We start from the raw sequence: 26,176 nt of genomic DNA, 5'->3' as shown, positions 1-26,176 counted from the left end.
TATGGGGCGAGTATTTTGAGGAGTTGGAATTTCGGAACGCGTTGATATGGGCGTCATGAGTTGATGTCATGTTAATGACATTATTGCCCTCTTCGCTTTTCTATTTTTCCTCTAAAATTATTACTTCAGAAAGAGGAACTTATAACTTTTTGTAGGAGTACTTAGTGCAAGATTTTAGGAGACGTAATTTTACGTTTTTAGTGAGAAAAAAATAGTTATATTTATATTAATGTGTGAGGATTTTTTTTTACAAATGAATTATAATATTTTTTTTTGTGTAACAAATTAAAAGGAAATGTTTTAAATTATTATGGAACAAAGGGAGTAGAACATTATAGTCGGTGCAATAGCAATCCTCACTCACAATAAATGAGGAACGAAAAATAGAAATGAATCAAAACAGACAAATTCAAAATGGGAATTTTCAAACGTTTGTAGGCCGACAAGAGGATCGATCGATTCCAACTTTTTAAAAGTTTAATCATATAGTATTAATTGTTTCATTTCAGTTATATTAATGATCCGGAAAAAGGTAATTTATAACTAATAGTATCGGACATAATAAAGAACGTGGTAGTAGAAATTTATAGTCGGTGCGGTAGCGATCCTCGCTCATAATAAATAGGGGACGAAAATAGAAATAAATCACAACGGACAAATATAAAGGGACAGGGTGTTTGTAGGCCGACAAGAGAATTGATCGATCCCAACTTTTTTGAAAATTTAATCATAATCTTTTCATTGTAGTTTAATTTTATTTAGATAATATGTAATCTTAAAAAAAATCTCCAATCATAGAAAAGTATCCAAATCTTCTTTGGCTCTTTTGTTGCTAGTTATAAGGCCACTGACAATCATTTAGTACAATTTTACACCAAATTCAAACTCATTTTAGAGTATATGTCGCACCAAAAAGTAGTTTTACTCCAATCATTCTACGTTCAATTCAAATTGTACACCATTTTTTAGTATATGTCTCACAAAATTTTTGCAATAGCATCGTACCATATTTGGTGGTGTTCAATAGAAAGACACAAAAATGAGTTTCAATTTGGTGTATGTTTGAAGAAGTTTTATACACCAAAAATGAGTTTTAGTGTGTAGTTCGAGATTGTCAATAACCTCAATTTTTTCATGTTTTTTATTTATCATACACACTGGTGGCAAAAGGAGAAACGATATCACCTTACATATAAAAAATAAATAAAAACATCATAAATACTTATATGTATGAATAAAAAATGAATCAGAAATATCTGAACTTGAAATCCTTAAAACAACACAACTCATGTTGCAGTTTGGAATTGACTGTCCAATTCTAAATAAATCGGAACAGTTACCAGTCTGACAAGTAAAATAACGGTTTCAATTTTGAATCAATTCCGGTTCCAATTTTGAAATGGCAGTTTTTGTGTTTTTGGGTGACTCTTTTCCTAAATTTTTTAATTGTTTTCCATTTTTTGGGGACAATTTTGGAATTTTTCTTTCGCTCTTTTCATTTTGGCCCAAAACCGACCATTAATTGTTGGTTGCTATTCAAAAACTTGAATTGAAATTAAATTGATAAAACTGTTGTGCGGTTCTAATAAGCCTATGAGAGGCAATACAGTCCGGATCGCCTAATGCATTCCCTAATCCATTTCCTACGCCACCCCTCACAAATATATTATATTATAGTGGGGTCCACTCTCATGTATGTGAGGGGTGGAGTAGGAAATGAATTAGGGAATGCATTAGGTGATCCAGATTGGAGGCAATAACAATTTTAAAACTCAAACCATTATATCCGAGATAAAACAATCGTAGCAGGCCTAGCTAATTAAAACCTTGAGATAGATTGATACACCTAATCAATAGCCTATTTTTTCATTTTTTTCCCCATTTTAGCCATTTCCTTCACATGTATATCCATTTTCCTCGAGAAATGTGTAAAAAAATAAAAGCATTTCTTCCTTGCCATCTTTCCTGGAAATGACCAGGTTATAATTAATTTCTTCAAATCTTTCCTGATTTTTTTTCCTCTATACAATTGCCCACATAATAAATATATTTCGTCGTGTTAATTCAGCATACATGTATTCATCGTTAAACAATTATTTAGATACATGTCTAATGATTCAAGACAATGATTGTTTATATTTATATTTTTATATGTATGTTGTGAATGAAAAAAATAATCCTTCCGATTTGGTTTATATGAATATTGATCAGGGAATGTTGCATGCCTTTTTGAAATAAAGGCTATAGCAATGAGTTGTTTTCCATGCTTCTCATGTCAAAGGAGAGCATCAAAGAGGTCTAATGAAAAGAGAAAAGGAGCAGTCCCCCCTTCCAATCCCCATCAAGACCCCTCTCCACAACCACGCTCTAATTCTTGCACACAACACCCATGCAATGGTAAATTTCATTATCATTTTAATTTCTACATAAGAAATGAAAAAATATTGTTCCCTTTGTTATGGATATCTCTCACAAAAATTGCATGTTTTGTTATGTATTTAATTCAAATGTTGCCAATTATTTTTCAAGATCAATGTCGATGCAACTGGTATTATGATTATTACCACCAGATTAAGTTCATACATGTAGCGATTATGTAAAAAGCTTCATTTGGAGATCAGTTATTCAATTAACTAAACGGTGACTAGAAAATTGATTTTACAGTTCATTTGCCCACTTTTTAGGAAAATTCATTTGATTATAGCCACTACAAGTTCATTAGGTATATTCATATACACCCTTCGTTCCATAGTAGTGTTTTCGGCATATAATTTAAAAAAAATGTGTTAAGTGCGCTAAGTAAAAGAAGAATAAAGTAAAAAATGAAAAATGTTGAGAGGTGAAGATAAAATAAAGTAAGAAAGAATAAAGTAAATGAGAAAAAATGTGTTGATTTTTACTAAAAAAGGAAATGACTCCATTACTATGAAACATACCAAAATGGCAAAATGACTCATTACTATGGAACGAAGGGAGTAATATATATGCATGTAGGAATTTTATCTAGAATGTGACTCGTTGGAAGTAGCACCATTTGCTAAAATTTGTCTATTCTTTTAATGCATTTACCCCGCCAAACTTGGGTTTGTTACGCATACGAGTATTTTTTGTTTGAACCCTCGTAGGTAACTAATGAAATGCTTATAACATCTCCATTCATCCGAACAAGTGATTTTATATACTTCTTGACTATAAAAACTATCGCAATTTATTAAATTTGGCAACCGAGTTTTGCATGAACTATATATCCAACTAAGAATCCGATCTCTTAATGAGTCTAAAGTAAAGCATCATTAAAGTTTTGATGCTAAGTATTTCAAATGATGGTGGAGTGTTTCTAATTATATTCATTTATGTGTATATATAGAAAATCCAAGAAAGACAGCAGAAACAACAACTAACAAGGCAACAAACAAAGAAGGAGGAGACAACAACAATATTGCAGCTCAAACTTTCACTTTTAGGGAGTTGGCCGCAGCCACAAAGAATTTCAGGCAAGAATATCTGCTCGGTGAAGGTGGATTTGGTCGTGTTTACAAAGGTCGTCTCCACAAAACAGACCAGGTGATTTAATTTACTACCCTCTTATGAGAAATCTGCATGCATTTGTGATTATTTTTAGGGTTAAATCACTCATAAGATTTGATCCTTTTTAGTTCAGCTAGTGGCAGTTAAGCAACTTGATCGCAATGGGCTGCAAGGGAACCGAGAGTTTCTTGTAGAGGTTCTAATGTTGAGCCTTCTACACCACCAAAATTTGGTGAACCTAATCGGTTATTGTGCCGATGGTGAACAGAGGCTCTTGGTCTATGAACATATGCAATTGGGATCTCTCGAAGACCATTTACTTGGTACACCTATACATATCTCTTGAATTGTAAATGCATATTAAATTTGAAGTCAGTTACCAACAATCTGTGACGAAATTAGGGGGGACCAGAGGTGGTTGGGGGCCTAATATTACCTTAAGGTCGGTTGAGAAAACACCATGGTCTCCCTTCACGATCCATATTTTTTTTTTTTAAAGAAACGTCAAATGACGACTCGTGATTTAACAAAAAATTGTGTTTTTTTAACTTGCTTGAAATTTTAAAACAAAAACATTTAAGTGTAATTATTTATTTAGATCTAGATAGTACAAAGTGGTGAATTAATTTTTCACATGACCAGTTCTTTATATTCAACCACTCATTGAATTTTATTCAATCCTATAAACTCATGAATTGGTTTGATTGTTATGAAAAAGTAATTAATAAGGAATTTAAGTTTTTTTCCCAATAGGGTATCACCCAGATCAATATAGCAAGGAAAAAAAAATAGATACTACTCTAAGTTCTACAATTAGAGTATTACATTTACCCTTCCTAAGTTATGTTTTGAATCGACTACTATTAATATATAATCTCATTTGGGTGAAGATATATCGCCCAAGCGGTCTCCACTACCTTGGTTTACAAGGATGAAGATCGCGTTACATGCTGCCAAAGGTCTGGAGTATTTGCACGACAAGGCAAACCCTCCAGTGATCTACCGTGACTTGAAGTCATCTAACATCTTGCTCGACAAGGACTACAACGCTAAGCTGTCTGACTTTGGACTAGCCAAGCTTGGGCCTGTTGGAGACAAATGCCATGTTTCTACAAGGGTCATGGGAACGTACGGCTATTGCGCTCCTGAGTATCAACGCACCGGCCAACTCACTGTAAAATCGGACGTATATAGTTTCGGCGTTGTCCTTTTGGAACTAATCACAGGAAAAAGAGCTATTGACAATAGAAGAAGCCCTGACCAACAAAATCTTGTGACATGGGTAAGTAAGTGCACCTTATAATTGTTTTAGATCATTTATAAGGTACACTAAAACCTAAAGTGTAATATACAATTAGCTTCAATGGTACTTACAAAACCAGTCTCATTTGTTTGGTTTTGAGTAAAATATACCTATTTTGGGTTTATACTAAAACAAACCCAAATCACTTTTTCAATTTTTTCGAGTAAAAAGAAAGACAATGGATAGAGAATATTCTTAAATTTGAGTTTAGTGTAAATGGTTAGAGCAAAATCACTATTTGCAATAACATTTACACTTAAATGAGTTTGAGTTTAGTGTAAATGGTTAGAGATGCTCTTAAATCCTAAACTGTAAACCTACAAATCTAGTTACTGATAGATGTTTTTATAATAACTCTTGCGATGATAAGGCTGAACCCATTTTCATGGAGCCGAGTAGATTCTCGGAGCTGGCAGATCCTATGCTTAGAGGCGACTTCCCGAAGAAGAGCTTCAACCAGGCGGTTGCGATATCAGCCATGTGTCTTCAAGAAGATACGACGGTTCGACCTTTGATTAGTGATGTAGTGACTGCGCTTAGTTGCCTTCCGTTGCAAGGGGATGCGGGGTACTCCTGCCCCATATCCCCACCCTCACCCCGCTTGAGTGATGCAACAACATCGCGGGAACGAGATAAAGCAGTTGCGGAAGCCATAGCTTGGGGCTCAAAGTCTAGGCATAAATAATTGCCAAAACTAGGCTAATGTGTATATTATAACACTTGTCGGAACTTTAAAACATTGGTGTGTATATATTCAGCGTGTCATATTTGAAATTTACTTAATATTCCTTTTAATGTGATAATGAGAAATGTTATAACTAAACTTCGTAGGTCAACATCACTACTCTTGTTAAGTTCGTGTTGATATTACTTGCTTTGCTTTATATATATAACACTTTTAATTTTATAAATTACAAAAAGTTAAATATTGATTCATTCTTTTATTGATTTATTTGTAATTATAGTAAAAATAAATAAATCACGTTTTCGATTTTTATGTAATTTAATAAATTAATGATGTCATTAATAAATTTTGTTTATAATCAAAATAAATGTGTATAAGCATAATAATAATGACAACGTGAACTAAACAATGATTGCACTCATGGTTGTATAAAATGGGTAACACCCCTATATAAATATAAATTACAAATTTATTACGATAGATAAAAGTAGAATAAAAATTAAAAAATTACACTAGCAAATATGAGTCTAATACTCCAGGTTGCCACATTGGCAATATCTTTAAAAGGAGTCATTTGTTACATCCCCTTCTATCTCGTTGCTCATTTTATGCAGCCCATCTCATTATTTTTAATACTACAAATCATAATTTAACAAATAAAATTATTTAGTTTAATATAATATACCACCTAAAACCATACTAAAGAAATTTTGGAACTTGTAGGCAAATCACCCCTCTTTTAATTTCACTTTGTTGATGCTTATATACTTTACAGATTCACATCATTTTCTTCCTTCAAATGGTCGTTGCGATAAAATTTATATTTACCCACAAAATCCGTACGGAATGAAAATAAATAAATGAAAAAACAGTAATCTAAAATTTGCAAAAACACCCAAATCAGAAAGACTGAAACCCTCTCTTTCATTGCTTCGAAGCTCGACGGACTTCACCCACCAACTCATCTGATCACCGGGCTGTAGCCCTTCCCCGCGGAATCATCAATCCATCACGGGTTTAAGATCACCCGGGAGTTGATGCTCACGGCTGTAGGTTCTTTTTCGTGTCTTTAAATCATAACACTTTTTTTCTTAGGCAAAACAATAATTCGCCTACAGTTGCTGAGTCATTCTCGAGCTCTTCTAAGGCATGCATTTCCAGCTATCTTCTTGCTGGTAATCTGGATGCCTCCTTGATTTCTTATTCTGGAAATCTGGAGTGACAATATTATACACACACATATGTACTATGCAATTTCGTTTAGTTGGATTTTGGAACCCTCGAACCCAAATTGTTCGGTAGTTTAGTACAATATATTTAGAGCAGGTTTTAATTGTTTTTTACTCAACACTAAGAGTTTTTTAGTGGGTTTACATTGTGTATTGGGATATCAGGTGAGATGGCTAATCCTCAGAACGTGGAGCTGGAAGCAGCCAAGTTTCTGCATAAACTCATCCAGGAGTCTAAGGATGAGCCTTCGAAACTGGCTACAAAGCTCTATGTGGTGTGTCATAATTTTCCTGAATCATATTGTTACTTTTGTTTCGTTCTCTATGCCTATGTGATTGATTCACATGGGCGATATATGTTGGTCAAACAGATTTTGCAGCACATGAGGTCTAGTGGGAAAGAAAATTCCATGCCTTATCAAGTCATATCGAGGTAAGATGCCCAATATACTGTAAATGACCGACTAATTTAGCCTTTTATGTCGCTATCTTTAATTGCTTATTTGCTCATGTTATATGCTTGAGACTGATACCTATAACATTTTTTTGAGTAAAGGCACCTACCAATACCATACAGTTACATGATTACATGTTTAGAGTGCAAATTTATAGATTATATTGGGCCAAGGTTGAGCCCAGGCCCAATAGTGCATGTTGGAATAGTTTTAAGTTTTAACCATCAATAGGCGATCCTAGGGCGTGTTGGAATAGTTTTAACCAGCAATCTGCATGCAACATAAACGGTCAAAACGTCCTCACAATATCATTAGTTTTGAAAGTAGTAATAATTTAGTTTGTGATTCCTTGTTAGTATGTAGTAGAACATATCTAAACTATCATATTATTTCATGTTATGTTGCTTTTGATGATATTCTGGCATTTGTTTTTCTCTCAGTAGGTATCTTCTTTTTGCTTAGATATTTCACTCTTCTTTCTGTCTGCAATCTATGTAGGGCAATGGAAACTGTTATCAAAGAACACAATATTGATATTGAAACTTTAATGTCTTCGCGCCTGCCTCTGGCTGCTGGAGCTCAAGATGGAGATACTGGATCACAACAATTAGCTGGTAAAATATTTATGTTTATCGCAACTCCAAAGGCATGCACTTTATAGCATCAGAAGTACAAATTAATATATATAAGAAGTTGTGAACTATTAACTACTAGGTAATAAAATGTATAATTGATATAATTTCTCAAATTTATGATTGCTATATGTTACTGCAGGATCTTCTCAGCGGGCTGGGACTGCTAAAGACTCTAAACCTGGGAATGAGATTGAGACACCGGAGACATATGCATTAACTAGGACACCTAGTGGTCCAGTAAGTGGTGGGCAAGATGTGTATCAAGGTTCTACAGCTCATATAGGTGGTTAGTGTTCATCTATAAATTTTGGTTTTTCTTGAGTCTTTAGACCAATGACGTGGATTTTATTTACCCTGATCAATCCTCACTTTTGAGCAAATAGAGCATGTAGTCCATTAAACTGATACAAGGTCTATCAAACCTAACACAAGTTGTTTTTTATATCAAATTATGGCAACATTTAGTCTAGAAGGTGATAGGTTTCCCTAAGACTGAGATTTGAGCTGTTTGCTTATCTGCTCAAGGATTTATCGGTATTTTTTTTCTTAACATGTGGCACATGGAAGGAACTTGTTCTTGATTTGGTATTTCTTATAGCTTATGCCCTTCCAAGTGTGTTTTTTTTCTGCAGATTACCAAGTTTGTAGCAGTACTTTCCCTATGATGAATATCTTAATTTTAACTTGGGAGCAAATTTTAGGTGTTGGTGTCAAGGTTCATGGGGTTCCTCCTGGTGTTCCGGGCTCTTATTTAACAGCAGACTCAACAAATAGGATGGAGTTTGCTAACACTTCCTTTGATGGTCAGAGCCTTGCTGCCAAGATGTCCAAGGACAGAAGTGTGGAAGCCTTTGGTGACCATTCTACTGGAAAAATAGCTGCTGGTGGATCTAGTCTAGTGACAAATGCAAATATGGTATTGCTGCCCTGCAAAATTGGAGATATTCAAAATTTTACTGTATAAAACAACCTTTCATGCGCTAGTTTCATTGCAGGCTGTATCAGTTTTATTTAGTTGTTTGACCTTGTCTTGGCAGAGTTCTATTCAGGGGAGTATAGCAGAGCAAAACATGTCCAGAAATGCTGGTTCCAGGGATACTGGGAAATCTCCAGTTCCTCAGACTTCCAATGCAGGCCTGCCATTTAAGGAACAGCAATTAAAACAACTCAGAGCGCAGTGCCTTGTTTTTTTGGCTTTTAGGTTGTGAATGCTTGCTAGAAATACTATGACATGTTTTTATAGTAAGAACTCTACCTTTTCTTTTCTAAGAACTGTTGCTTACATGTTCAGAAATGGATTGATGCCGAAGAAACTTCATCTTGAAATTGCTCTTGGAGACATATATTCTAAAGAAGGTCTGTAGTATGCTTAATTTTAACTTTTTATTTAAGTATTTCTTTTATTGCGTTTAATAATATCATGGTGTTTTGCAGATGGGACCCGCAGAGATCTCCTTGACCAGAAAGGGAAGGAGCAGCTAGTTCATGACACAAGCGCTGTTCTAGAAGCCCCAAGGTCGATTGAAAGGCCAGATAGAAGCAACTCTAACCCCCCTCACTTGGATTCTAATTCAACAAAAGAATCTGATGCTGTGAAGTTTCCGGATGAAAGATTTAACCAACCTGTTGTTCCAGTTGAAAATGAACAGGATGGCAATTGTTCAGTGTCAAGAGGGAAAACAGATATTGAAATTACAAGAGAGGATGCTATAAAATCACATGCATCACATGATTCAAGTATAAGGGAAATCCATACCCCTTCTGAACAATCAATGCTCGAGGATAGTGGTCCATCTGTAGATGGTTTTGCTAACGATATTACCAATGCATCAGTGCCTACCACTTTTTTTACTAGTGATGGGGTGCTACAAAGACCAGAAGATAGTGCTAGTCTTGCACAGAATTCGATGGATTGCAATAATCCAGGGAAGTCTTACTCTGACAAGAAGTATTCAAGTTTACTGTTAAAGGACAAGTGGAAGCCTGCCTCAGGAATGAGTGGCCAAAACTACCCTGCCATGGCAGTTAAGGATTCCAATGTAACTGTTAGAAACTTTTATCAAGGTTAGTAAATAAGCAATCTCATTCATTCATGAAGAAGCTAATATGTGTGTGTGTGTGTGTGTGTGTGTATATTCTCCCTCCGTCCGCGAATAGGAGTCATGTTTTTCCATTTTAGTCCGTCCGCGAATAGAACTCCCGGTTCACTTTACCATAAATGGTAGTAATAGGGTCCCACCTTCCACTAACTCATTCCACTCACATTTCATTTAAAACCAATATACACAAGTGGGACCTCTATTCCACTAACTTTTTTCCACCCACTTTTCTTAACATTTCTTAAAACCTGTGCCGCCAAGAAATGGGACTCCTAATGGTGGACAGAGGGAGTATATATCATTTGAAGTGGGAGAGTCACTGTGCTATATTTTAATGATAAGCTAACTGTTGAATGATTATTCTGGTGCACTGAATCACAATTGCTCATTTACATTGCCAGAGACAGACCAGGAAGAGGGTTATCCTTCAAAGTCTACGAACAGGCAACCTTCACCGAAGTATACAACTGTAGAAAAATGGATCATGGGCCGGCAGAAAAGGAAAGTCTTTGCTGAGCACAACTGGGCTAAAAAACAGCAAAAGACATCACAAAAAATAAGTGGTTGTTCTGATAGGCTAAAGGTTAGCATTATTACTAGACGTTCAGGCTAAAGTTCAGAATTCACAGTCATATGCCACACTGATCATTTTGTTAGCTGTCTGTTTATTGGACGTTTAATATCTCGAGACAGTTAAAAATTGTATCTTACAAATATTCTGAAACATTTTCTTGATGGAAAAAGGATTTGAAAAATTCCTGCTTGTGGCGTATCAGCTTCATATCCCCTTTAAGTGTTTGCGTTCTATCAAATTCTCCATTGTTATTAATATTTCCCTGATAAAATGGTACATAAGATCACAATAATCTTATTTTTGTGCTGGATCATAGAATATTATTGGCTCTTTAAGTTCTGTAACATCGTAATCATTAGTAGGTCTGTCAGTGGATTTGTGGAGCCGAAGGTACTAAAAGTTCTTAACTTATAGTATGTAGCAGTTTAACCTTTTGTCAAATTGATCCTTGACTTGTACACTGATAACTGACATAGTTTACTTTGTTTGAGGAAATTGTGCATCTCTCCCTCTATGCATGCGTGTGTTTTTCCAATTTTCTGATTTTTCTGCGAAGGGGCTGATAACTCTCTGATCCTTAGTTAATAATGGTGCAAAGTGTGCTTATTGCGCATATGCATTCCTCATTGTGTTGTGTAAACATTGACTTAATGCATTGTAGAAAGTTAATATACTAATTAAACAAACTTGAACAATGAGCTCATAACGGTGGAAAGCGTGCTTATTGCACCTACGCATTTATGCTGCAGGACGCCGTGAGCTCTTCTGAAGATATTTCTGCGAAGACGAAAAGTGTAATTGAATTAAAAAAGCTTCAGTTGCTAGAATTGCAGCGACGTCTTCGGAGGTAATCTTAGTCTGTCTATGCTTGCCCTATATAAAATATTCATTTATTTTTTCTTCGCTTTCGTCTTTTGTCTCACCTCATACAAGCAGAGATGAGCTTCATCCAATTTGCTAAATCCAACTATTTTGGTTCAATTTTTGTGCACTAGCCATTTGATATAATATCTTCATTGACTCTATAGCCGCACACTTGGCCATTTGATATTATGTCTGGTTATGACGGTTGATAACTTTTTCGTGCAGCGACATCTTGAATGATTTTTTTAAACCAATAGCAAGTGAAATGGATAGATTGAAATCAATTAAGAAGCACAGGATTGGAAGGAGATCAAAACAATTTGAAAGATATGAGCAGAAAATGAAAGAGGAGCGACATAGGAGAATTAAGGAAAGGCAGAAGGAATTCTTTAGTGAGATTGAAGTTCACAGGTAGATTTGTTCTATGCAGTGTCTTATCTGGGTTGTTTATTTCTGCTAAAATCTAGTTACCTTTATCTGATCCTTCTATTTACATTCAGAGAAAGACTAGAAAATGGTTTTAAAGTAAAGAGAGAGTGCTGTAAAGGATTCAATAGGTATGTAAGAGAGTTCCACAAGAGGAAGGAAAGATTTCATCGTGAGAAGATAGACAGAATCCAGCGTGAAAAGATTAATTTATTGAAAATTAACGACGTTGAAGGATATCTTCGCATGGTTCAGGTGCTTTGTGGTCCTAAACGCTATTGGCCTCTTTGACACTGAATTTCATCTGTAATCTTTCTTATCTATGAAATGTTGTAATATGCTGTAGGATGCAAAATCTGATCGAGTTAATAAACTGCTAAAAGAGACTGAGAAATATCTGCAAAAACTTGGGTCCAAATTGAAGGATGCTAAGGTAATGGCCGGACAGTTTGGGACTGATATTGAGGCAAGTAAGGGTGGTACCATTGAGGAGAGTGAAGATGTTGAGAATGAAGATGAAAAGGACCAGGCCAAGGTTTCCTTTGTTCTTCAATTGCACATTATTTCATTCCACTGTTCTCCTATCATTCTTTGAAAAAGTTTGATTAGACCTCACCATACTTTTGCTTACCTTTTTCATTGGCCTTTTGTCTACAGCACTATTTGGAAAGCAATGAGAAATACTACACGATGGCACATAGGTAATGTGGATATCTTAACTTAATAGATAGCTTTATGTTTAACATTTAGTTTTAAGTAGATCCAACATCTAGATAAATTTATTTTCTTTTGTTTTTTCCCTAGTTACATTGTATTGTGATTTACATATCTGCACCAGTACTGTTTTAAATGCATTTAATATGTACCACTCAATTAGATTGTCCAGGTTTAGTTTCCACTCACTTCCAATATATCTAGGTCTTATAATTTTTTCTTTTATTGTTGATGCTGATTCTTATTTTAAATTGTGATTATTTTTTTACAGTGTGAAAGAGCACATTACTGACCAGCCAACCGGGTTGATTGGGGGAAAACTAAGGGAGTGAGTCCATTTATTCACTCTGTCTTATCTTTCAATTTTCTGGTTTTTTATTTATTTTTATTTTTATTTTTTGTTTGAGCTCTGATTCCAATTTTTTATTGCTTCCACCTTGTCAGTGGCGATTTAGAAGCACAAAGTTCTGTGATTTTCTTCCTAAATATTCTGGTTTGTGTTTCCTTGTAAGGTACCAAATGAATGGGCTTAGATGGCTGGTTTCTCTTTATAATAACCATTTGAATGGCATACTAGCAGATGAAATGGGCTTGGGAAAAACGGTTCAGGTTTGACATATGCTTGATTATATGAAATTATAATCCCCGCACACCTACCATACCTTTTCTTTTCTACCTCCTTAGTTGGAGGAACAATTTTGAAATGCATAAAATCCACTTTGCAGGTCATATCTCTTATTTGCTACTTAATGGAAAATAAGAATGACAGAGGACCTTTTCTAGTAGTTGTGCCATCTTCTGTGCTACCTGGATGGGAGTCCGAGATCACTACCTGGGCTCCTAGTATCCACAAAATTGTTTATTGTGGCCCCCCTGAGGAACGTCGGAGGCTATTTAAGTAAGCTTTATAAAATCATTGGATAATCTCGTCGCTTCTCTATTTCCGATTTAGCTTCAGCTGTTCATATGTGACTTTTTCATTGCAGGGAACAAATTGTTCATCAAAAATTTAATGTTCTTCTGACAACATATGAATATTTGATGAACAAACATGATCGTCCAAAATTGAGTAAAATACAGTGGCATTATATTATTATTGATGAAGGTCATCGCATTAAGAATGCTTCCTGCAAGTTAAATGCTGATTTGAAACATTATCGCAGCAATCACAGAATACTTTTGACTGGAACTCCCTTGCAGGTTTTATATTTGCTAATTCATCAGCTTATGATCTATGCATGTTTTCTATTTAGATGTTCAACACTCACACCTTTATTTGGTCTGTTCTATGATATATTTACTCTTTCTGGTTGCGCTTGCAGAATAATCTTGAAGAACTCTGGGCATTGCTTAATTTCTTGTTACCAAACATCTTTAACTCATCTGAAGATTTTTCTCAATGGTTTAATAAGCCATTTGAGAGTAATGGTGACAGTACCACAGATGAAGTAAGTAAACTAAAATGTCATGCGCTACTATGTTTTTTTGGTGCTTCATTATTCTTCAGATTTTTCTCATATAAATATCAAACACAACTAGGCCTTACTTTCTGAAGAGGAGAATCTTTTGATAATAAATCGTCTTCACCAAGTTCTGCGGCCATTTGTACTTCGAAGATTAAAACACAAGGTACCGGCTGATGTCTCATTATATGGTTCAAGATAACTTCTGTGCATTAGCACTGAATCATATACTGCTTCAGTATGGCTCATTCTTTAAATATGCGCATAGCAATTGTTCTGAACAGGAGAATCACCCCAAAGACTTGCTGCTGGAGTTCTGTTTGAGATTTAAATATGAATTTATAATGTTAATCAGATTTGTTTTGCTGTCATGGGTGAAGACAGATAGTCTGCTAATTGTTCAGTTCAAAAGCCATTCAGCATTGGCATCTGCTAACCTGAAATCTTTTGCATCAGTAGCTGGTTCTAGATCAGATGACGATTCTTTATTTCTGTTTCTGAATTCTTCCCTTCTTTGTTTAACTTTGTGAAACAGAGAAAAACATATTTTCAATTGCCGATTACTTCTGCTATATACCATTTATTTTGTCACTTAAAGTGTAGAACTTCATGGAAGTACCCTGTGACATGCTTTCAAAGCTTGTTGGCTTGTCTTAATTCACTTGGAACTTATGACCTGGACAGGTGGAGAATGAATTGCCTGAGAAGATTGAAAGACTAATTAGATGCGAGGCTTCTGCATATCAGAAGTTATTGATGAAGAGAGTTGAAGAAAATCTTGGTGCCATTGGAACTTCAAAGGTAGGTTTATTATTTTAGAATTTATTGTCTTCATTGTATACAGACATGCATATGCAGTTGATTTTCTCTGTTTTGGTATGCACTTATTCATATGTTATGTAATGATGAACATATGTAGTTGCATGCAGACACTTAGGTGAGCAACCACAATTGTCAATATGTATGCACTGTGGTGTTATGTCCACTCCGCTCGTTAAAATTCTGGAAAAAAAAATATAATGTATGCGTGGAGTGATGATTCATATTTTTTATTCCTTGATCTCACAACATCATCAGGCTCGCTCTGTGCACAACTCTGTGATGGAGCTACGGAATATATGCAACCACCCATATCTTAGCCAACTTCATGTGGAGGAGGTACTCTCTCTTTCTTCAACTGTAGCTATGAACTTGATACATTTGGTTAATGAGTAAGATGCGTGTTTGTGGTGATTTTCTTAAAATTTTGTATTTGTTTCTTGAACTAGATAAAATTTTCCATCCAACTTTCATTTATTTTTGTGTATTCTTGAATGCAGTTTGCACACAGTGCTTTAATCTACCAAAGTTCTTTTGTTGTCTCGATTAGGTTCATGACCTCGTTCCAAAGCATTACCTTCCAAACATTATCAGACTTTGTGGGAAACTTGAGATGTTGGATAGGTTATTACCTAAACTAAAGGCAACTGATCACAGAGTAAGTTGTGTTCACAAAGTTTTCTACTATATTTTTTTTCGATATTACATTTGTGTTCATTCCTTTAGTAATTTTACTTTAGGATCTTGGATTCTTTGTTATTTTTTTCTTAAAAAATATGCTACTAATCTTCCCCCCTATTTTCTTTACCGTGTCTGTTTTTTTGCATCACGTGGATGCAATTGGAAGATGTTAAGATAAGCTCATTGAAATACGAATACCCCTCATCTTCATATTTAAGAATGTATGAGCTAAAAGTTGCTTTATAATATTACTCCACCATTGGATGTCTTTTGTTTTCAGGTTCTTTTTTTTTCGACAATGACTAGACTACTTGATGTTATGGAGGACTATCTTACCTGGAAACAGTATAAATACCTTCGATTGGATGGACATACATCTGGTGGTGATCGGGGTGGCCTCATCGAGAAGTTCAATAATCCTAGCTCTCCGTACTTTATATTTTTACTCAGGTAGTTACAGCCCCTAAGGATTCTGTTTGAGTTACATGCTTACATGCATTCTTACTTTGGTTTTAGTAGCGATGCACTCCCCAGACATATTGACTGAAATGGTTTTGGGGAATTATTATTGCATTCCTTTATAAATGAAATAATTCAGGCTTTTATATTTACACAGAGAAATGGAAGGTATATATATATTAAAATGGAGAAATAATATAATTGTTCAAAAATTGCTGTAGCAATGAATTATAATTAAGAATATTTATATAAAAGTAACTAATACTATACAGAAATTGATTGTTGATTACCTTGTTCTTGTTTACCAACTAAGTTGAGTCACTTCTTTTTTGCACTCGTTTTGAAAAAAATCGTAATAAATAGTTAAACTGGATATATAGTAAAGTAAAAGCGAGAATAATGTAGACAAGAGTCTTATCTCCATGATTGTCACTTTTACTTTACAATATATCCACTTTAACTATTTATTAAGATTTTTTCAAAACGAGTGTAAAAAAGAAGTGGCTTAACTTAGTTGGGACGGAGGGAGTACAATTTAACTTTGAATGACAACATATAATGAAAAATTTATGAATTCACTTTGAGATCAATTCATTGTTTATAACTACCAAATTCAGAAAGTAATCCTGGGCAGAAAAATGTTACTACTACTTATGGAAAGTATAATATAAATATAGATTGTCTGTGTATGATGCTTGATGATTGCCAAATTTGTGTTGGCTTGGTTCTCTTGAATAAAGCAAGGAGTTTCTGGTAATGACAGATTGAAGTAAAATGAGATATTTTCTCATGCTGTTAACTATGTAATATTAGGCAGTTTCAACGCTATTTCAGGTAAGGTTCCATCTTACTAGGAAAGATGGCTACTGCAATAATACTGTTCAAGATTGAGAGGGCTTTATTCTTGCACAAAAAGTTACTTTCTTCAATAAGCTGGCTCTGTTATTTGTTTTTACTATCTCTCTATCCACACACTGATCTACTACAATATGTCGTTTAGTATCCGAGCTGGAGGAGTTGGTGTGAATCTCCAAGCTGCTGATACAGTCATTATCTTTGATACAGATTGGAATCCCCAGGTTATATCTAATGCCGTTCTCCTCAGTACTTCATTAATGTCACTTTGAGTTCAAAATAAAGTCTGATTCTATTTTGTTTGTGTTTGTTCAGGTGGATTTGCAAGCACAGGCCAGGGCTCATAGGATTGGGCAAAAGAAAGAAGTTCTTGTTCTTCGTTTAGAAACTGTAAATACTTTATTCCCTGAACTTGATTAACTTGTTGGATTTTTTTTCTGTTAATGAGAACATAATTGCTGTATTTTGAATTAATAAAGATTATTTTTCACTGAATTAGAAATTTAAATTGTTTTGCATATATACTGAGTATAATTTCTTATGATTAAACTTCCAATCTATAATAATAACCTATATTTTCATACTCTCCATATAATGGTTGTATTGCAATTAATATATTGATTCTTTACTTGATAGAATATTTCAATGTGGTAATCTCACATTCTCACTTGATTCCAGCTATAGTGTTTACTTTTCTCTTCAATTAATATTTCCCTTGATACTTAGAACTATTAGATTAAGCTACAATTTCAATATCTGCTTTATAAAAGCTGAACACAAATCATTTTTTTGTGTACTAGACCAGCAATCTGACTGCTCCACGAGTTGATGGCTTTAAACACTACAATTATTTACTGCAGAAGTCTTGAATACTGTAATAATACACTCCTAGATTAATCTGCTCTTTGAGATAAAATGACACTCATATAGTCTCTTCGGCATTAGTTTTCTTCTTTGTTTCTTACTTAGTGTAGGTGCTGTTTTTGCTACATGTCTGATTCAACTGTGGAGCTCCTATAAATATTTTGAATGCTATTTATTATGGACTTTATCTACTTCCATTTTGTGTGTAGCAAGATTAAATTTATGCTAAGTATCTCACACTTCCTAGGACCATTCTTTCTAAAACTTGCTGGAATGAGAACATATAATCGGGGACCAACAAACTAGAAAAACAGCTATTTATATCAATACCATATTAAACCAAAAACATTTGAACTTAAAGGCCACCTCGGAGACTGAGGCATTGTATTGTGTCTTATATCTTTTCTGTAGTAACACCCGTGAGCGTGATATCTATATATCGTAGTTTTGAAGCAATGGCGGATAGGTAGATAATTGTTAGTTACTATCCAAATTTTTTTGGAGGCATTGGATCAGAGGGTAATGATTTTTTTTGTGCAATGGACGTCTCACATTTATTTTTATGTATGCCTTTTGTTTGAACATAATTATGATTGTGTTGAATGTTTTTCCTATAATGCTTAAATCTGAATTAGGTCCAAACTGTGGAGGAGCAAGTTAGAGCTTCAGCTGAGCACAAACTTGGGGTTGCGAATCAGAGTATAACTGCTGGATTTTTTGACAATAATACGAGGTATGCTGAAGTACATGGTAAAACAAATGACTTCGATTTGACACTTGTATTTGATATTAGTCAGTTATAATCTAAACAATATAATATAGTGCGGAGGATCGAAGGGAATACTTAGAGTCTCTCTTGCGGGAGTGCAAGAAAGAGGAAGTTGCACCTGTTCTGGATGATGATTCCCTTAATGACATTATAGCGCGCAGGTATAATTTGTTACAATAATAATAAGTGTGGTTTTCAGAATCTCCCTGCCTTTTTTTTCTTAACTTTTCTTTTGCGGGAGTTTCTTTTGCTGCTCCGATGTTTTGCGGGAGTTTCTTTTGCTGTTCTGATGTTTTGTATTACCAACTTTTCTTCAGTGAAGAAGAAATTGATATCTTTGAATCGGTTGATAAACAGAGGCGTGCAGATGAAATGGTATGTGCAAATCCTAGAAATGATGTGCTGTAATTCTAGTTGTTTGGATAAGAAGGTACTGTCTATTTATTTAAGATATAAATAATTTTTGCAGGTTGTTTGGCAAAATTTGTGTGGTGTGAAAGGGTCAGATAAAAGCAAGCTTATACCTCAATTGCCTTCTCGGCTCATAACAGACGATGACTTAAAATCATTTTATGAAGTGATGAAGATCTCTGAAACAACAACTCCTGTTGTATTACCTGATTCAGGGATGAAGAGGAAAAGTGGATATCTTGGAGGTCTTGATACCCATCAGTATGGAAGAGGCAAACGTGCTAGAGAGGTCTGTTTACAGCACAATCTCATAAACATATGTCCTTGCTTGTATACAGTTATTGTTCTGATATATGTTGATTGTGCAATGCATAAATTTGACCTGACACCATATATTCAAGACTTAAGTTGTGATGGTTTACTTTTTGCTTTATTAGGTTCGTTCGTATGAAGAGCAATGGACTGAAGAAGAATTTGAAAGACTGTGTCAGGTTGAATCTCCAAATTCTCCCTCAATGAAGGAAGAAGTTACTAGAAAGACAATGGCAGTCACTACAAACAGTGCAGTCGTAGTCAAGGGTGAGATGCAGGCACCGGCTGTCCCTCAACTTCCTCCACTTCATTCGCTTCCTCAACATCCAACTGTGGAGCCTCTGGCCGTACAGAACAAAGAGGCTACACCACCATCTAAAAGAGGGCGTGGCAGGCCAAAAAGAGTGGTGGAAGTTTCTCCACCAGTTACTTCTCCTGGACTATTGGGACCTGTGAAACCTGAAGAAATTTCCAAAGTTGAAAATATGCCTGTAGAACCTGGTCCTGATTCTATAGTCTGCACTACTGATGTTGGAAGTATCACTGGGAGCTCAAAAGAGTTGAAGTTGCCTGCTACTCTGAACTCCGGGCCACCTCTTCCCCCTTCTCTCATTCCTGCTTCACCCCCATCATCTGGGCGAGGTAGAGGACGTGGTCGGAAGTCACAGACAGGTGGAGAAGCTCCTGCTCCCAGACGCCGAGGCAAAAGACAGACCACAGCATTACAAACTGCTCAAGCATCTTCATTGCCAGTTGTTACTGATAATCCATATGTTGAAATAAAAGGAGAACTTGCCCCAAGCTCTGCTATCACTACCAGTACCTCTGTCTCTGTCACTAGCATTACAAAAGAAGTGGGCTCTGAACCGGATTCCGTGTCACCTTCTCCAGTGGTTCCATCAGTTTCTGGTCCAAGCAATTCAGATGTGGAGCCCCATAAAGAAGTTACACCTAATTCTTTAATGGCTTCTGATAACACTTTTACTGGCTCCGTCGCCGTAGCTAGTGTAAATCAGGCAGATCCAGACATTGTGCGCACTTCAAATCCTGAAACTACACCTCCCCCACAGCCTATTAGCGCTTCTCTCTCTGTAACAACACTGGGTAGAGGTAGAGGGCGGGGACGGGGACGAGGGAGAGGGCAGAATGCTCCAAGTCGCGAAGAGGCACCGCAACGAAGGCGAAGGAGGCAGGAGCCCATAGCATCCACTGTTTCTGGTGCATTAACTAGTCAGGACTCAGAGTCATGTGAACCTCAACCGAAAAGAACTCGGGCTTCTGTTGGACGGAAAGACACCGTACGGCGTGAGAAGGTTCAGGAAGTGACTAATGCAAGTCAATTTGCTGAACAGGGTATTCAAGATTCTCTGGCCGAACGAGTTACTAAGGGTAGGTAACTCTTTATTAGCTTCAAATGACTGTCATATATTACAACTAGCCTAACTTTAATATGTCTAGTACGGAGTATATCATAAGTTTTGGAAGGGGGAAAAGATGGTGAGCAATGAAAGGGGGATTCAGTTACCTGTTTTAATCTTAATAAGGTGGAGCTTAGTAGCACTAGCATTTGATAGAGTAGGATACTGTTCGTATTTATTGTTCATTCTAGGAGTATTTAGTTATTCTCATTTGTAGTCGACTAGGTAATTACTCTCTGGCATGTATAGCATGTAAGTTGAATTCTAATCACAAAGTTATTGTCTAATATGTCTTGTTCTCTACTGTATGGAGTAACTTTTTATAGAGTCCTGAATTAAAATATACGCATTTTCATAAATGTGTAATCTACAGAGCTATACAGCTAAAATATCTCAATCCATTTGCAAAGGGTGTATGTTTTTCTGGTGATTGTAAATTATACTCTTTCTGTAGATCTACTGTTTGATTACCTACTTCTGCATTTCACTGATGGATAAATGATTGTGACTAAAGATATTTCTGCTTATGCTGCTTTAGATACAGAGATTGGTCCAGGCAAGTTACAAAACCCTCCTAAGGAACAAGACGCAAATGAAAAACCAAGTGAGGGTCACGGGAATGATGTCCTTGCTTCAAAATCTAACCCATCTGATGATTTAACATCAATTTCGATGCCTGATCCAACAGCTGGAGCGCCTAGTTCTCTGGTTCCCAAGTCTGCAGAGGACAATGCAGAATCTTCTAGTAAAGAACTTGATTCAACAGCTGCAGCTCCTAGTTCTCTGGTTCCCAAGTCTGCAGAGGACAATGTAGAATCTTGTAGAAAAGAACTTGATATTAAGGAGCCCTGTGGGGATGATATTTCTATTGTCTCAGTTCTTGTGCCACCACCAACCGATATTAATTGTGGAACATCTGTAGGGTCCCAATCCTTAGTAGGTGCAAATATCAACTCTCCTGTGATTGACAAAGATGAATCTGGAAAAGTTGTAGAGGATGAACATGAAACCAATATTACTGATGAATTACCGGGAAAAGTTCTAGTGAATGAACATGATACCAATGCTTCCGATGAAGTATCTGGAAAATTTCCCGTGAATGAATGTGAAACCAGTATTCCTGAAGTAGGCGCAAATGTCAACTCTCCTGTGCCTGACAAAGATAAATCTGGTAAAGTTCTAGAGGATGAACATGAAACCAATATTACTGATGAAGTACCAGGAAAAGTTGTATTGAATGAACATGAAACCAATACTGCTGATGAAGTATCTGGAGAAGTTGTCGTGAATGAATGTGAAACCAGTACTCCTGATGAAGTGGGCGCAAATGTCAACTCTCATGTGACTGACAAAGATGAATCTGGAAAGGTTGTAGAGGATGAACATGAAACCAATATTACTGATGAAGTACCAGGACAAGTTGTAGTGAATGAACATGAAACCAATATTACTGATGAAGTATCTGGAAAAGTTGTAGTGAATGAATTTGAAACCAGTACTGTTGAAGTACCTGTTTCTACCGCTGCTGAATTTCATGTGGATCATTCCGCTATAACGGCTATGGAAACAGTCTGCACTGAACCAAACTCGGCCTCACCTTCCGCTATGCTATCGTCAGAACAAGGAATCACAGTGAGCTCCTTAATGGCTTCTACTCATGCTTCAACTGATCCAATGGCTGTTGCAAGTTCTGACCAACCGGCTCCTGACATTTTGTCCATGTCGAGTGTCCAAGCTACGGAGGAAGATATTTCAGAGCCTTCTGCAGGGCAAGTTCCAGAGGGTAGGCTTCTTATTCTTTAAGGACATAAAAAATGTTAAATGTATGATTTTCTGGTGATTGTAAATTGTGCTCTTACATGGGATGTTCTGTTTGATTACCTACTTCTCCATACACTGATGGATAAATATTTGATGCTAAATTTATTTCTGCAGGCGCTACTTTAGATACAGAGATTGGTGCAGCCAAGTTACAAAACCCTCCTCAGGAGCAAGATGCAAATTTTAAACCAAGTAACGATCACAGGAATGAAGTAATTGCTTCAACATCTAACATATCTGATAATTTTCCACCACTTTTGATGCACGATCCAGCAGATGGAGCGTGTAGTTCTCTGGTTCCCAAGTCTGCTGAGGAAAATGTAGAATCTTGTGGTAAAGAACTTGATATTAAGGAGCCTTGTGAAGATGGCTCTGCTGTCTCAGTTCTCGTGTTACCACAGAGCTATATTAATTGTGCAACATCTGGAGGGTCACAATCCTTGGTAGACACAAATTGTAACTCTGCTGTGATTGACAAAGATCAAGGCTTGCATAGTGGTGCTCCTGCGGCTGCTACTGCAACATCTGGATCAATGTCTCTTGGTGATGGGATTGACAAGTTGTATCCTGCATGTCAAAGCAAAGATGATAGAATTTTTAGTCCTACCAATAACCCTAACTTGGATGAATTTCCTGCATCAGATAATATATCAAAAGGACCAGCTGATTATAATCCCACAGATTCAATTTCTGAGCTACCTAATCATACAGATGCTCTGGTACAATCTGAATATACCCAGTCTTTGCCTGTATCTGATAGCAACTCCATCAACACAGCCGAATGCCAACATTTACAAAATGCAGAGATTCAGCTTGCATCAGTTGTTGGTCCTGATGAAGTACCAGAAGAAGACTCTGGAAAGTCAAATTCAATTTCTGGGATAATGAAAAGCACAGAAGATGAATCTGGAAAAGGTATAGTGGATGAACATGGAACCAGTACTCCTGATGAAATACCAGGAAAAGTTGTAGTGAATGAACATGACACTGGTACTCCCGATGAAGTACCTGGAGAAGTTGTAATAAATGAACATGAAACTAGTCCTCCTGATGAAGTACCTGCTGTTTCTACCTCTGACTTTCATGTGGATCATTCTGCTATCACGGCAATAGAAGAAGTCCGCACTGAACCAGACTCAGAAAAAGGAATCCTGATGAGCTCCTTAACGTCTTCTGCTCATGCTTCAACCAATCCAATGGATGTGGCAAGTTTTGATCAACTAGCTCCTGTCACGTTGTGCATGTCGAGTGCCCGAGCTACTGAAGAAGATATTTCAGAGCCTTCTGCCGGGCAAGTTCCCGAGGGTAGGCTTCTTATTCTTTAAGGAATTAAAATCTTAAATGCTAATGAATTCCTTATACTGTGGCATTCTGGCATAAAACAATTGTGGCACACTTTTTAACTCTTGATATTGTTAGCATGTAATAATTTCCCTTTCCAAAATGCTAGCATCTGAATGGTCTGTGTGAAAAGGAAAGTATCATACAGAATATTGGATTTTCCTGGTGGATTATTAACTAGGCCTCTGTCTTGTCTCGTATCTTAAGTTGTCTGTATAATCAAAGATTTATATCTATTGTATGGATGCAGGCCGTGTTAAAGATGCAGACATTGATGTGACAAAGCTAGAGGATCCAATTCAGGAAAAAGAGACAGTGGAAAAAGATGGTAAGGCGTGCCTATAATTGAAGTTTTTCCTAGACAAACGAATAAATGAAGTTATTGCTTCAAAATATGCCCTTTAATACAGAATATTGCATTTTCCTTGTGGATTATTAACTAGGCCTCTGTCTTGTCACATATCTTAATTTGTCTGCCTAATCGAAGTTGTACATCTAACGTATGGATGCAGGCCGTGCCAAAGATGCAGGCATTGATGTGGCGAAGCTAGAGGATCCAATTCAGGAAAAAGATACAGTGGATGGTAAGCGTGCGTATAAGTGAAGTTTTTCCTAGACAGAAGAATAAATGAAGTTGTTGCTTCGAAAAATGCCCTTTGATACAGACTTGCACTTTCCTGGTGGATTATTAACTAGGCCTCTGTCTTGTCTCATAACTTAAGTTGCCTGCCTAATTGAAGTTGCATATCTAACGTATAGATTCAGGCCATGCCATCGATGCAGACATTGATGTGGCGAAGCTAGAGGGTCCAATTCAGGAAAAAGATACAGTGGAAAAAGATGGTGTGGATGCAGGCCATGCCAACGATGCAGGCATTGATGTGGCGAAGCTAGAGGATCCAATTCAGGAAAAAGATACAATGGAAAAAGATGGTGGGGATGCAGGCCATCCCAGCGATGCAGGCCATGCCAACGATGCAGGCATTGATGTGGCGAAGCTAGAGGATCCAATTCAGGAAAAAGATACAATGGAAAAAGATGGTGGGGATGCAGGCCATCCCAGCGATGCAGGCATTGATGTGGCGAAGCTAGAGGATCCAATTCAGGAAAAAGATACAGTGGAAAAAGATGTTGTGGATGCAGGCAATGCCAACGATGCAGGCATTGATGTGGCAAAGCTAGAGGATCCAATTCAGGAAAAAGATACAGTGGAAAAAGCTGGTATGGATGCAGGCCATGCCAACGATGCAGGCATTGATGTGGCGAAGCTAGAGGATCCAATCCAGGAAAAAGATACAATGGAAATAGATGGTGGGGATGCAGGCCATGCCAACGATGCAGACATTGATGTGGCGAAGCTAGAGGGTCCAATTCAGGAAAAAGATGGTGTGGATGCAGGCCATGCCAACAATGCAGGCATTGATGTGGCGAAGCTAGAAGGCCCAATTCAGGAAAAAGAAACAGTGGAAAAAGATGGTGTGGATGCAGGCCATGCCAACGATGCAGGCATTGATGTGGCGAAGCTAGAGGATCCAATTCAGGAAAAAACAGTGGATGGTAAGGCGTACGTATAAGTGAAGTTTTTCCTAGACAGATGAATAAATGAAGTTATTACTTTGAAATAAGCCCTTTAATACTTTGCTTTAAGTTTCGACTTTAGATGCTGCAGTTAGTGGTTTTCAAGTGTTGGAATCTATCTGCAGGAAAATGTGAAGAGCCTGGAATTGGAACCCAACATGATGATGGGGATCATTGTGGAGTTAGTCCTTCGGTTTCAACTGTGCTTTCTCAAAGTGATGACAACAATCATGGAACAGCTGAGGATTCAGAATGCCGGCCAGAAACGCATAACGACTCTGATGACTTGGAAGAAAACCGGAGTACTGCTGAAGCTGCAGAAATATTCGCACCAACATCACTTCCTGCAGTGAGTGACCAGTTTGATTCTCCCAGCGGAAATGAAGATGCCAATATAACTTCTAGTGAGAAAAACCCCTAATATGTGTTGTAGAAGCATTTTAATGTACAAGTTTGAATACATATCTTTGACCCTAATTCTCCCTATATATATGTTAGGTGTCGTTTGTATTATGCATATTTACTCAATGGAATAGTAAATCTATGGTTGTTGCTGGAATCATTCTCACCTCAATCTTAATATGGGCTACATTCGAGAGGAAGACTCTCAATGGAAATAGACATAACGCCAATTTCACTCTATATATCAATCGACCATACCAATCACCCTTATACCACTGGAATTTATTTCGGTTTTATAAATTTGTCTTTCAACCAAGGTTTTCCATAGTATGAAATTATTATTATTTGAACGGGTTTGCAGTTTTTGACATGACATTGAACACATGGTTAGTATTAAGCCTCAACGAATCTTATCAGGTCAATTCGATGAGGACAAGATGATTTTAAATTGGATTCATATAACCATTAAGA

General features: G+C 36.6%; 2 protein-coding genes across 13 annotated transcripts; both read left to right on the top strand.

Moving 5' to 3' along the window:
• The first annotated feature begins 1,956 nt into the window (after positions 1 to 1,956).
• LOC125223133 (probable serine/threonine-protein kinase PBL26) lies at positions 1,957 to 5,567 on the top strand. 2 transcript variants are annotated; one of them, XM_048126135.1, is made up of 6 exons: positions 1,957 to 1,979; positions 2,212 to 2,397; positions 3,368 to 3,564; positions 3,662 to 3,851; positions 4,419 to 4,810; positions 5,202 to 5,567. In XM_048126135.1, the coding sequence occupies exons 2-6, from the start codon at positions 2,250 to 2,252 to the stop codon at positions 5,514 to 5,516; spliced, it is 1,242 nt and encodes a 413-aa protein (XP_047982092.1). In that variant the 5' UTR covers positions 1,957 to 1,979; positions 2,212 to 2,249; the 3' UTR covers positions 5,517 to 5,567. The 2 variants fall into 2 exon arrangements, with proteins under 2 accessions (XP_047982092.1, XP_047982093.1); XM_048126136.1 differs by having other exon boundaries at positions 5,231 to 5,378.
• Positions 5,568 to 6,405: 838 nt separating this feature from the next.
• Positions 6,406 to 25,865, top strand: LOC125223130 (chromatin structure-remodeling complex protein SYD). Of its 11 annotated transcripts, XM_048126131.1 has the most exons (40): positions 6,406 to 6,565; positions 6,911 to 7,020; positions 7,117 to 7,178; positions 7,699 to 7,814; positions 7,975 to 8,121; positions 8,537 to 8,751; positions 8,873 to 9,036; positions 9,127 to 9,191; positions 9,270 to 9,899; positions 10,336 to 10,517; positions 11,258 to 11,355; positions 11,598 to 11,783; positions 11,873 to 12,053; positions 12,145 to 12,333; positions 12,456 to 12,499; positions 12,784 to 12,840; positions 13,025 to 13,121; positions 13,238 to 13,410; positions 13,499 to 13,712; positions 13,835 to 13,960; positions 14,052 to 14,141; positions 14,660 to 14,776; positions 15,053 to 15,133; positions 15,345 to 15,452; positions 15,756 to 15,925; positions 16,935 to 17,013; positions 17,105 to 17,179; positions 18,289 to 18,386; positions 18,476 to 18,583; positions 18,740 to 18,797; positions 18,892 to 19,122; positions 19,271 to 20,534; positions 21,102 to 22,346; positions 22,499 to 23,689; positions 23,976 to 24,053; positions 24,238 to 24,309; positions 24,485 to 24,580; positions 24,689 to 24,796; positions 24,959 to 25,282; positions 25,429 to 25,865. In XM_048126131.1, exons 2-40 carry the CDS (start codon positions 6,916 to 6,918, stop codon positions 25,722 to 25,724), a joined length of 8,940 nt encoding a protein of 2,979 aa, XP_047982088.1. In that variant the 5' UTR covers positions 6,406 to 6,565; positions 6,911 to 6,915; the 3' UTR covers positions 25,725 to 25,865. The 11 variants fall into 11 exon arrangements, with proteins under 11 accessions (XP_047982088.1, XP_047982085.1, XP_047982089.1 ...); XM_048126128.1 differs by having other exon boundaries at positions 24,689 to 25,282; XM_048126132.1 differs by lacking the exon at positions 24,689 to 24,796 and having other exon boundaries at positions 24,485 to 24,688.
• Positions 25,866 to 26,176: the final 311 nt, after the last annotated feature.

This window comes from Salvia hispanica, chromosome 4, assembly GCF_023119035.1.
Source record: "Salvia hispanica cultivar TCC Black 2014 chromosome 4, UniMelb_Shisp_WGS_1.0, whole genome shotgun sequence".
In the NCBI taxonomy this organism is placed as follows: Eukaryota; Viridiplantae; Streptophyta; class Magnoliopsida; order Lamiales; family Lamiaceae; genus Salvia; species Salvia hispanica.
This window is presented reverse-complemented; position numbering and strand designations above follow the sequence as displayed.